The sequence below is a fragment of the Anguilla anguilla genome, chromosome 5, assembly GCF_013347855.1.
Source record: "Anguilla anguilla isolate fAngAng1 chromosome 5, fAngAng1.pri, whole genome shotgun sequence".
NCBI classification, from domain to species: Eukaryota; Metazoa; Chordata; class Actinopteri; order Anguilliformes; family Anguillidae; genus Anguilla; species Anguilla anguilla.
In genome coordinates this window covers 47,383,997-47,396,559 of record NC_049205.1, presented here as the reverse complement: position 1 = coordinate 47,396,559, position 12,563 = coordinate 47,383,997, and the positions used below count along the sequence as shown (strand labels likewise).

The window sequence follows — 12,563 nt, the reverse complement described above, 5'->3', positions numbered from 1 at the left end:
TAACATGAGGAACGAGCTGGAGGAGCAACCGGCGGGCGATAAAATCTAATCTCTAATGAATAAGCACCTCAGAAGCGCTCATGTTAACAGCTCCTTCAAGCACCCGAGGAGCACCTCACAGGCTCGGCGGTTTCTCAATTTGTTTTCCCCCCTCACTCCCTCCCCCCTTTTTATTTTTTTTCTGTCATTTTTTTTTTTTTTTTTTTTTTTTAAGCGTGGAGCCTCCTTCCCGCCCGGAGCCGATAAGGACGCGGCGCTCAGATCCTGGGGGTGTTAGCGCGCACCGCCCCGGCTGCGGGTTATCAGATCCGAGGCGGAGATTAGGGCGCTCAGACCCGGCGACCGCGCTGCGCGGGGGCTATAAACGGCGTGTAATTGCGCTCCGCTCGAACGGCACGCATCAATCACCCTCCGCTGGCGGGACGCGCTCTATCTCAGGAATTTCTGATGGAGCCATTGGACAGGGCTCCAGTCTGCCTCTCAGTGCTTTGTCATATCTACCCCTGTGTACTGCCAAATTCCATTTCCTTTGTCAGACTCATGAGAAGAAGCATTAGACCATTCTCATAAAAAATAAAAAAAGAACTTGTGGTTGAAACCATACCCTTTCTTGGAATTACAGGTCTAAAACAGCTAGGCAAGCTAGGACAGGCTAGAAGTGCTAGGATACATTTTTAAGACAATTAAACTAAACTGCTTTTCAACAAAAAGTCTTCTGTAACATTCAGTAACCAAATGTGTCATAATTGCTAATTACTTTAATATGCCTGAAAAGAGCAGTACATTAATTATTACATGACACTCCCCAGCTATGGGTCTAGGCATTGCAGACCCTGTCTGTCATGCTGAGATCTGTACTTCAGAAGTCAGGCCACCCGAGGAAATTCCACAAAACATAAGCTTCAGTGAAGAGATCTGGTGGTTGTCAGTTTGGCAATAAGTAACTTATTTGTCTTCCTGAGAGACTGTGTACAATGGTGGGGTCAGACATTATGGAACCAAGTCAGCTATTTTCAGCTCGTTGCCGGTGGAAGACGAATGGCGCTCGCAACGCAGCTAAAAAGTTACAATTGTGCTGCACTGTCTGTCGCGGCGATGACTCCGGATGCACGGTCCTACTGTTCTTTCAGTCTCACAGGCAATCCGAGGCCAAACGGGCTAGGGCCACAGAGGTTTCCATCAGCGCTGCTGCACAAAGACAGCGCACAATGAATCAGCGCTGACTGCATTCCATCTCGCAGCAATTTAACATGGTCTTACTGCAGCGACGCACTCTGTGCTTTCTTTGTGCTGAAGTGCCCATAAAGACCTCTCTGACCCCAGCCTGCATTGCCCTTGTTTTGTCTGCTACTATAACAGAAACATGGGGAGCACGTCCAGTTCCCTATTACCAGACAATTACACTGCAACGATCTACGGCTGATGTAAGAGGTCCACAGCAAACTGCAGACTTTTAAAGGGCTCTAGAACTCTTACCGGAGAGACAATGGTTCTGTTTTAGGGAGAAAAAAAACAGGATGGATTCCTGGCAAACTTTTATTGATTCCATCTCCACCTTCCTTGCCACGACATTTCATATAGGTCATACGTTGCGATCTTGAAATATGACACAAATCGGTAAAACAGGCATGTATTGAGGTCCTATTCTTCATTAGGAATGCAGATCCAGTTCGTACTTAAACATGATGGAAAATGTGGAATGCAGTGCCTTGTAATTAAAATTGGAATGAAGTTTAGCAGAGCATATACAGTTTGACACTGCTTGTCTCTCATGAGGAGGGGCATGGAATGAAACAGAGAACACTTCTGTCCTTACACCAGCAACTGATATGTAAGTAAGTTGTGAAGAAATGTTTACAGAGTGAATCTGTACAACACTCAAAGGAGTCCTTAAATGATCCACAAGGCCATCCAAAAATGATGAGACAAGAATAAATTAAATGCTCTGCTATTTGCTGTTTTTTGTTAATTCAGCAAATATTTCTTATATTCAAAATATTATGTATTAAATATTATTTCTATAATATATATATGTGTGTGTGTGTGTGAGAGAGAGAGAGAGAGAGGGAGAGGGAGAGAGAGAGAGAGAGAGAGAGAGAGTTGAAGTGAATGTATTATCCTGGGCCTCTTTAATATTTGAAGGCATGAAAGACCTATACTTTGCAGGTAAAAATGCATTTTGCAGTATTTTTGTCGAATAATTTTTTTTAGCTTCTTAGTTTATATGCTGGGTAAAAATGCTTGCAGGAATGAATATGGTCTATGCACTGTAGCATTTAGCACTTCACAACAGTAGTAAAGAAAGCAGTACCACATTTTCAAAAGAAATGATAGAAATGCTTTAATTAAATCCAGAGGAGGGTTGGAGGACCCAGAGGGTTGACTGTGGTATGTGTTAAACACACCTACCCATGTAGCTTAGAGACAGGACATAGCTCTGACATGCTTTTCACAACATTCAGATATCCCCCAAACACATACGCAGCTTAGTACAAAAGTGCTTTTTAATTACTATATTACACTTCCACATTTTTTAACTGAAAAATATGTTGCATGTGTAAGAACGATTTCAGGTCTTGTGTCGCCTTGCGTGCTTAAGGCACGTTAAGGAAAATCACTTTACAGAAAGGCGTGAGGCTTATGAAAAGGTTTAAATGTTAGTGTCATTTTCTGCAGTTTTCAAACTCAGTTTTCCCCTCAGTAAGTGGTCAATGATGCTGGCAATTATGCAGAAGGAACACTGCCAAAGCCTTTGGTGCCCCCCAAAAAAAAATCATTTTGGAAACAAGTACTGGAATTTATGAGCACAATAAAACATGTCTAATGCCATTTAAAATGTTGTCCTCCAGTGGATTAAAAACATTTATCACATTCTCTCTACTGTGATATTTTTACAAAATCAGTGAGAAAGATAAGTGTAGTCTGTGATTGCAGAATGACAACTGCAGTGGAATTAAATGTTGTTTTAAAAATAGTAAATGTAAGCTTGAATCATATAACAATTTAAAATAAATGTTTCCTCAGGGTGAAAAAAGAAAGAGCAGACGGTCATAAAAAAACAATTGCAATTAGGCCAGCCATATACAATCTTTGCATTCAATTCTGAAAGCAGGGCTGAAATGTCGAGGAATGAACCATGAAATCATCGCCGCCAGCTTCTCATTATGAGTTTAACAGCGCATTACTAACAAGGAGACAAGGCAACCCCGAACCTGGACTGTCTTCCAAAAAATAACAGCCTGGAGAGACCAAAATATCATATTGCTAGTTATATTGAGACAAACTATGCCAGCTCTGCTATGGAACTTGAAGGAAGCCTACATGTCGTCACTGCCCATGGTGAATTATTAGGTAGACGCCCTTTATTAGAAAGTGCATAGCATGCTTGGATTAAGTTACCCAAGATTTGGTTAAAAAGGGTCTTAAAAGGAATAGCATGATGCTGTGAAAACGCGCAAGTCTGTCATTGAAACAAACGCCCCAGTATTTCTTTGTCCGACCACTTTAACTGTTTTGTTCCGCTGGAATTTTTGTCTGAGGAAAATGACTTAAGTGTAACTGGCAGCCATTGCACGTACCAATGCTGAAGACTTAAACTCTCCAGAAACAATATAAAATTCTCTTTCCACTGCAGAACATTTGAGAACATCAGCATTTGCAGCACTTTACAAAGGCACCCTTGTACTCTCTATTACAGGACAGTGGCTGCAATGCATCGCAAAGATTACAACTAAAAACTAGGCATGGTTCAAGGAGCCATTTATCATTTTCTTTTCCATGATAACACCCGATTCATGCTAAATAATCACACAACTGCACAGAACTGCACAGAAAAGTAGAACTGTTTACACACTATATAGACACAATGATTCATTTAGTTTGGGATATATGGATTCAGTGTGATACAAGGAGTTAGAAAGTCGAAAAATAATCCAACCTCCAACCTGTTCACAGCATTTGATGTTCATATACCAATGATTCATTATTTATAACTAGATACTTTTTTTTAACAGAAAATCTGAGTGATCAGTATGCAGAATTATTTTATTTTGGAAATATGTATATCATCAGCAAAAACTTGTTGTCTGAAACAACTGCTATATTTATCCAAAAAAAGTACATAGTACAAAGAGTATGTCTCCTATTATTTTTAGGATGGATCATTGAGCATTCATAGTACTACTTGATATACAGTGCTACGGAATCACTGAAGCAACATACAGGAGATTTATTTTCTTGGACTAATAAACAAGTTTTAATATTGCAAGCCGAGAAGTTAATTGCACCCAAAAAAAATAATGATTTCACATTTTTGGTTAAGGGAACATTAAATACCAATTACAATAAAAAACCTTAATATGACTCATCTTAATACATCACTGTACAACTACAACTCTACATCTGTAATCAGAGTAGTAACAGGAAAATATTTGCAGTCTCATAGGTAGAAACTTCGACAGCCAAGCTTGTTAAATCATGCACGAGAAAGAGAAAGAATCTGCAAGAGCTAGTTAGACCAAGAGCCATATATTTTACCTTCCTATTGGAACCTTTTGAACATACTGTCAACCTGTAAAGTTTAATTCAGAAATCACAATAATGACCCTTCTCCATATTTTATCAGCAGCCCCCAAAAGTACAAAGTAATCTTTCATAAAAAGCTTACTTCCTTCCATAGTGGCACCCTTGAGAAAGATGAGTAAAAAAAGCAGTATAAAATGAACAGTCCAGGTAATGAGCTGTATTATGTTATTGAAAAAAATTGGAGAATAATGTTCTTTTATATTACAACTATTTCTAAGAGAAACCTTTTTTTTTCTTTACAATTACTTTTATTTCTCAAGAAGTGCCAGAATTATTAGGCACCCCTATTTTCAGTCATTTTTGCACTCTCCCTCCATGCTAAGTGGTCTTCTACAGTGTTCACTAGCCTTCACCTGCCACTGTGAAGGCTCAGGCAGAAATCCTGCCTGAAATACCACTCACTGAGGAAGCATACATCACTGAAGAATCAACTGAGTATGAACCATCCTACTCAGTTCTTACACTTCCCGACAGGAAGAATGTGAGGATATATGTTTCTAAAGTTCTTTATTTATGTAATACACTTACCTTGAACAGATTATACACCTTACATTACTACAATTCCAAAACAAATATCACTACTGACAAATGTTTATATCCAGTGTGAATATGAGGTATTGCCTCTATTTGTAATTAATATACATACAGTTTTTCACGAGTTTGACACGACTGGCCCACCAGGTTTTCTGAGGAATTTCTTTAGTCACAGTTTTTAACATAGCCAGATGATGAAAATGACTTTGATCCATATAATTAATATAAGTATATATGGAAAGTTTACTATAACCGGACATTTAATAGAAAAGTTTTCTGTTGGTTGAACACACTGGAATGTTGGAGTCATTTCAAATTAATTTCACATAACTTCATATCAACTATGAAAAAGCAAATAGTAATTCTGAAATGTTTCTTCTCCTCTTGGGAGGGTCAATGAGGTCTATTTAAATATCTGAACTGAAGGACTGCAAATATACAGTTTGGTTTCTTTGATCAAAATTATTTCTGTATGATACATATTCACAATTTTTATTTCCCAGTTTAAGAAAGAAACATTCCAACATATCATCCAATCCTTCACTGTTAATATATGGAACTGGAAAAGGCTTTGACTTTTATACAGCTTTTAATTAACATATTGAAATGAAGCCATTGTGCCATACATTTGGCCTGTTTAACCAACTCCAATTTAAGAAGAAATGTTTTTATTACATTAAATGTAAAAAATAGCAAGGCCATTACTAGGAGAACAGCAAAAAGGCAGTCACAGATTTTTCTTCACATGAAATGTTATGAAAACCGCAAGAAAAAACAAGTGCTTATTTATGATTGCTCGTCAGTTAGCTCAGCCTGACAACTGAGAGAGCCAGATGGAAAACAAATAGCATAATGTCCATAAATAAACGACATGGGCCATAAGGAAAATAATGCCCAGCCATGAACCAGGCCAAGCGGCCAGCGATAACTGAAAGCCGAGCCGATGAAGCAGGTGCCAGAACGAGGGATATTTGTCTAGAGAGCGAGTATATTTTCACAGCACTTGCACACCCTGTGTACCTACATTCTTCAGGAGAGACGTGTGACGGGGTCTGTCCCCGCACCAGCCGGCAAGTGGAGCCGTCCCCCGCGCAGACGCCGCAGTTGTCCTCCTTGGCGTGGCTCCCGAGTTGCCGATCACATCCCACCTCCTGCCAACAGCAACAGAACGATCAGGAGGAGGGGACCATGAGCAGTACACAAACTCCGATTTTTGGGGGAATTTTTGCTTATCTTCATTTGATCCCCCTCCCCATCCCCTTATAACGTAATCTTCGTTCAAAACAGTCCCCTTTGGTTTTTCATTTACGTTAGCGGCCGCTTGTCGCCAGATTCTCCATTTCCACCTCCATCCATCAAAGGTGGTGCCAATGCTAGCGTCTTTCCGGCACACATGACTCAGACCCACGCCAGTGGCCCTTTCCCCTGCCAAATCCTACTTCTTCTGCAGCAGGAAAGAACACTCCGTTTTAATGGAGATTAACATTTGGATATGATTACCTTTACTTTCTGGTACCTGCCTTACACGACTGAAGGGAGAAACCCACACGCACTTTCAAATCCCTGAAAGGAACAGTGGGTACAAGGTTTCTGGTTCTTAATGGTGACATAATATTCCACTCCTTGCGCAACTTTACCTCCACAGACGCCAACGCAGGCCTTTCTCTGAGTAATGACGAGTTCAAGCTAGCGTTGAACCATTTTATCATGCATCCCAGGAGATCTTCAAGAGCTAGATGGAGGAGCCATACTGCAGCACTTTAAGGAGTGAGCCAGGATGGTCAGCAGTGTGGAGTGGTACGGAGCAGTGGTTAAGCAACCGTGTCTGAAACCGAAATGGTCTGAAACGCTTTTTAAATGTCCCAGTTTTTCTATCGAGCCTATTATATGTCAATGGTAGATGCAAACATCTTAAAAATCTTGGTTTCAGCTGCTCCAGTTGTCTTTGAATGGCTTTTTAAACACAAAGTTTATGTGCTGAAAGGACAGCAAATAAAAACAAAGTAATAAATTCTCTCTGTAGTAAGCTGTGGTCAATTACCCAACTATCAAGCTAATGAACTAGAAAATCTCCACATAAATCCAAAAGCAAAGGACCATGGGAGGAGTTCAGAAGTGGATTAACTGGCACACAGATCTACAACCTTACTGAACCTTTTGAATCAATATCAGCACTATGTGCTGCCATCTCACCTATATTGCATATTTGCATTAGCTTGATTCCTGTGACATTGTCATAAGCATGCAATCAATGGATGACAAATTAATGATATAATATGAAGCACAACGGGAAAAACAATAAAATGTCCAATGTTAATTCAACTGTAACAGAGTACGTACAAGTCCAACAGGGACCATATGTAGTCAGTAAGAGTATATTTATCAGTGAACATTTTACTGTAAAGGAAATTAAGCAGAATTCACAAAGCAGTCAGCAAACTGAGTAAGGGCAGCCTTTTGCAAAATAACAGTAGGGGCTCTCCATTCTCATTGATGAAAAGAAAAAGAAAGGTTTATATTTGTTGAAAATTGCACTTCTTATTTCTTATGAGAATTGCTGTCATCATTCCAGGCTGCATCCTATGAACTGAAACATGCAATTTTGCCTCCAATATGAACATCACTAATGAATTAATATCAGTGATGCACTGGTCAGAAATTTACTATTCAACAATTTGATTAAATAATAACTTTGGTCTGGATTATAAGCATGTTTTTTTATGTTTCAATTAACATACTTATATATAATTTGTTAAATGCAAACTCTGGGTCTTGCGGATGCTCAAAATAATGGTCAAGTATTTTGATCATTAGGTTTTAAGAATAAATTAAACACATAAAATATGATTTCTATGTCAGATCAGAGATTTGTAACAGTACCAAAAACGCTTTTGAAGTAACCTTGGGGGGAAAAAATGTGATTTTAATGGAGACCTTAATTACCCTGTACTCTGTTCAGCTTCAAATGTCACTCGCCTGAAAGTGGCTGGTTGTATTCATGCTAGTAAGGGACTGGCGGAACCTGGACTTCATCATCAAGGATCACTGTGTGCAGCCGTGCTCTGTGCTTATGCTGTGTTTTTACCTCATTATTGTGAACCCCATGCCTCCCCCCGCCCAGAACATCCCCATTACTTCCTGCTCCAAACACATTTAGCATGTGCTTTGACAATAGAACGGATCAGGAAGAGAATTTCACATTTTTTACTGTGCCAAACTCTCTTCTTCACAGAAAAAAACTGAATTGACGCTTCTTTTACGGATAAGACCATTCTAGAGATACAACTGTGTGTACATTATTTCCAAATATACCGCCAAATGAAATCTCCCTTTCATAAACAGCTTCATCTATTATCTTTTTTTAACCACAAACACCATTTCAACTGAGGAGAAGAAAAATGAAAAACACCCCATTTCTGAACAATTAGGGCTGACATTATGACAACAGCGTAATATTGCATATAATGCAAGTGGACCTTGGGGATTACAAATGAAAAAAAAGAACCTTGTGAAATAAGGGAGAAGAATCCTAATGTTGCAATGAATCAAACATCTTATGACCCTTGCCACCATTTAGACCGCAATCAGTTCATCGGTCACTTTTTTATTCCCAAGAATGAACCTCACACAAAGGGGAATGCAGCCAAGTTTGGCAGACTTCTATAATGCAATTTCTGCTTTTCACGCCATGGGAAAGCTGGTCTGTAAAAACAAACAACAATGCACTAACCAGTAACTCCATTAAACAGGGGCACAAAAACAGCCTGGCATCATTTATGGCAATTTCCATTAATTTGTACGTAGGACAAAGGTCAATGCGATTCATTACACAAAAAGTGTTTGACATTTCCAGTATTTATAATTGCATGGCTGCCCTGCGATGAGTATAAGTTGTTAATTTGAAACACCAGATCAACACCCTAAAGACAGCTTAAAATGGAAATTATCATTTGAACATTATGGTCAAGAATGAATTGAGTAGCTAAGAAAGGCTAAAAAAATATATAACAATCAATTTATACTCAAGGCAAAGGTTTGAGGATACAATGAAACTTTAATAGTGACATGACTGATCTGTCTTGTAGTCACATATAACTGTAGTCATTAAAAATGAATTTTTCCTCATGCAATTATCATAGTTTCTATGGAAATGCATTGGAAATAAAGCAGTGCTGATTTTTTCCTTCAGACAGCAGAGTTATGTTCAAGTGAGAGTAGGATCTCTGAGGCAGCCTTTCCCACCACATCCGGCCTCTCTACCCACCGCTGGTAGCGTTTGCACTCTTCTTCCGAAGACATTGCTGGGCCAGCTCCCCACACATACATGGGCCTGCCTCCTATAAATACCTCTGTCTACCACAGCTTAGTGGACTCCCACAACTCACTATTGGAGTCCCAGCTGTCCACGCTAACCCACTGCCCAGGCAAGTCATCCAAAGAAAACTGCCAACCAATAAAGCACTGCCAATGATACCACTGGTGGTTGTATAGAAGCTCTCTGTTCTTTTGTTTTGCAAACAATAACATAACTAGATTGATGACAAGGTGCAGCGTTATTCATCAATTCGAACAGCCTTTGCCCAAAACAAAACGAAGTTCTGTTTCCTGTTCAGCCAGTAAGCAAGGCACCCAATTTTCATTTACTGTTCCAATGGACATTTCTGAAGCTCCCATGTAACCGCAATATAATCTGTTCTCAACACTGTGTGGCACATTTATAGTTTTATAGCATAAAAGCATGCATAAGGCCCCTCTTTCTCATTTTCAGTGACCCACCAACTCGCAGTTACTGTATGTTCAAGAAATGAAAAAGTCACACCCTCTTCCATTCATTACTGAAAGTGAAAGACAAAGGGCATTGTGGTTTTAGTGTGAAAGCAAACCTATTAATATTCAAATATAGCCTAAGGAATTTTCCACGTTTCATTCTGTTATTTCATTAGGGCTTGTGGTTTTACAGTGCCATTTCCTGAGTACGTGCTTAGATTCTGCTACTAACCACATGAAGAGCTGTGACAAGGGCTGTGGGGTCCCCGTGCTATTAAAGAATTCAGCAGTGTGCTTCAGTTGTAATGAAGATTGAGTGTGTGACATTAGTTGACACTCGAGGGACTTAAGTTTAGTGTCTTTATGTGGAAGACAAACAAACTTTCATGCACTACTAAACTATAAAAACACGCTTTCACTGTAGCCTCTCCATCGCCTCCCACTGTGGCACCCATGGTAGCAATGCCAGCGATACAGAACTTAACAATATCTGTATTTGTCTGCCTAGCAGAGACCATTACTCAGAGAGACTTACATAGCTGAGATTTTATATACCATCCAGCTGTACAGCTGGCTATATTTTTAAAGCTACTCAGGTCAAGCACCTTTTCCAAAAAGACTACACCCAGCTCCCACCCAAGATTCCAATTCACCAACTATTGGGTACAAGTCCACATCCTCAAGGCCACTCCTGATACGTGAACTTCCTTCTAGTTAAACATTCTTTATTTTATACTTTATAGTGCCATTTACCACCAGGTTGTCACACAGCACTGCTCAGTGGGAATTTTCCATTCAAGCCAATGTAGGGAAAAACAAGATATATTACCTCAAGCAAGTGTATATAAAGCAATATAAAGTGATGCTCAAGTGACTAAAGTCCTGAATGACTTCCAGCTTTCATATTTAAAAATTATGGGATGACTCGGGTACCATAAAGGCAACCACAAAAGATTTCAAGGATTGTTTTTAAAAAGACAATCGATGAAGACATTACTTAGCAGATACTTCCATGCCAGTAAGCTTCCTATAATAGTACATCAGGTAATCACATGCTTGGTTTTATAGCACAATATACAACTGGTCCCTTTTTAACTGACTCTGCATAAATACATACTCCATTAAAGTACATACCTGTCCTGAGCATAATTATCAGGGTGTCTACTGTGTTTCATGGGACTGTTTTTATATTTATATGGGACTGGTATAGCATGGGCTAAATCCGACGCTCCTTTGGTTTAACCCAGCACTACAGTAGAATACTGTATACTGTATACAGCATACTGAATCGCACTGACTCACACAGTTCCATCACTAAGTAAAATTAGATTACTGTACCTGGCAGATGCCGCTGATGCACATGTCCAGGGAGTCCGTCTTGCAGCGTGTGCCGTCCAGCACTTTGGGCGCCAGCTCCACCACCAAGCTCTTGCCCCGTGCCTGGCATTTGAGGGCGCATGGGGCAGTGGGATCGTGGGTCACAGGGACCCACTCGTAGGTGTGCCCCTGGTACTTAACATCGTTGTGGGCCGAGCACTGCTGGGCCCTGAAGTCCCCGGCCTCCACCGGGCAATCCTATAGGGGATGACCTCACATTTCACAGATATGCACAGCGAAGACATACTGCGCTGCACTGCAGAGCGTAATAAATCTACCGGGGGTGGCAATATATCTACGGTGAAGGCTGCTGAGAGACCGGCGAATATGATTTACATTATTGCATTTTCTTATAAATAAAAGTAAGGAATGTTTCCATCTCAACGCAAAAGCAAACAGAAGAAATATTCTGTTCCACGGGGCTTTACGCTTTTACGAGTGTCATCCCAAAGCATAAAGTCTGAGGAACAAAATAAAGTTAATAAAAAAGAAAGGTTCTTTATTTGCTCTGTAACTCTGCTGTTTTAACAAAGACCAAGTCATTGAACTTCACAAGAAATCCAGGTTATTTACTTAAATCAAATGCCAGAGGAAAGGCCGTATGTGCATTCTAAATTGCAACCATCAATCCTGCAGACTCCGGACCACGCCGTCCAGATCCCCCTGTCAGCATTCGGCGGGCGCACAAGAGGCCTGTGTGCGCCGCGTGACAGTGTTTCCCAGCAAAACATCTGCTCTGTTTGTTCCTGGCAAAAGACACGGGTGCCTAGCCTCCGGCTTCCTCTTCGGGGATTGACTTTGAGCTCCCTCCTTTCCGTAAAATGAGAGAGAATCGACTTCAAACGGCAACTCTTTCATGAGAAGGGGGGGGGAAAGATTCTGTCCCCTTGATTGAGTAAATTTCATGGTCCAGGCTAATGGCCCGGTGACACGCTTTCGTCTTTTGCGCCAGATAAAAACAAAATAGCGCATGGCAAAAAGGGCTGAACACAAACACAGACCCTCATCTGTGGCAATTACGAAGCCAGACATTCACCCGATTATGGCGTATATGCTTTGCCTTTAGTTCATCCTCTTGACTGAGAGGCTGTAAATATTATGCTGGGACCACTTCCCACTGGACTTGCTTTAAATCATTGTTAGTCTACAATAAATCCAGTTGAAACCACTTCAATAGTAAAATAACACTTGTCCCTTTCATTAAAATGAAAAGTGTGGCCCTCTTTACTACATAAAATGCAACTGGTGGATACGGAACTCCTGAAGTCCATGTTGCATTGGTTACATTGGTAATATACAGT

At 40.2% G+C, this 12,563-nt stretch overlaps 1 protein-coding gene across 3 annotated transcripts in view; it reads right to left on the bottom strand.

Annotated features, from left to right (window-relative positions):
* Window positions 1-12,563, bottom strand: part of adamtsl3 (ADAMTS-like 3) — a 115,444-nt gene that overhangs the window by 37,897 nt on the left and 64,984 nt on the right. For all 3 annotated transcript variants that reach the window (XM_035416477.1, XM_035416478.1, XM_035416476.1), the window contains exons 6-7: window positions 11,224-11,460; window positions 6,143-6,269 (exon numbers count right to left, since the gene is read on the bottom strand). In XM_035416477.1, the coding sequence (XP_035272368.1) occupies window positions 6,143-6,269; window positions 11,224-11,460 (364 nt within the window). The remainder of the gene's footprint in view (window positions 1-6,142; window positions 6,270-11,223; window positions 11,461-12,563) is intronic.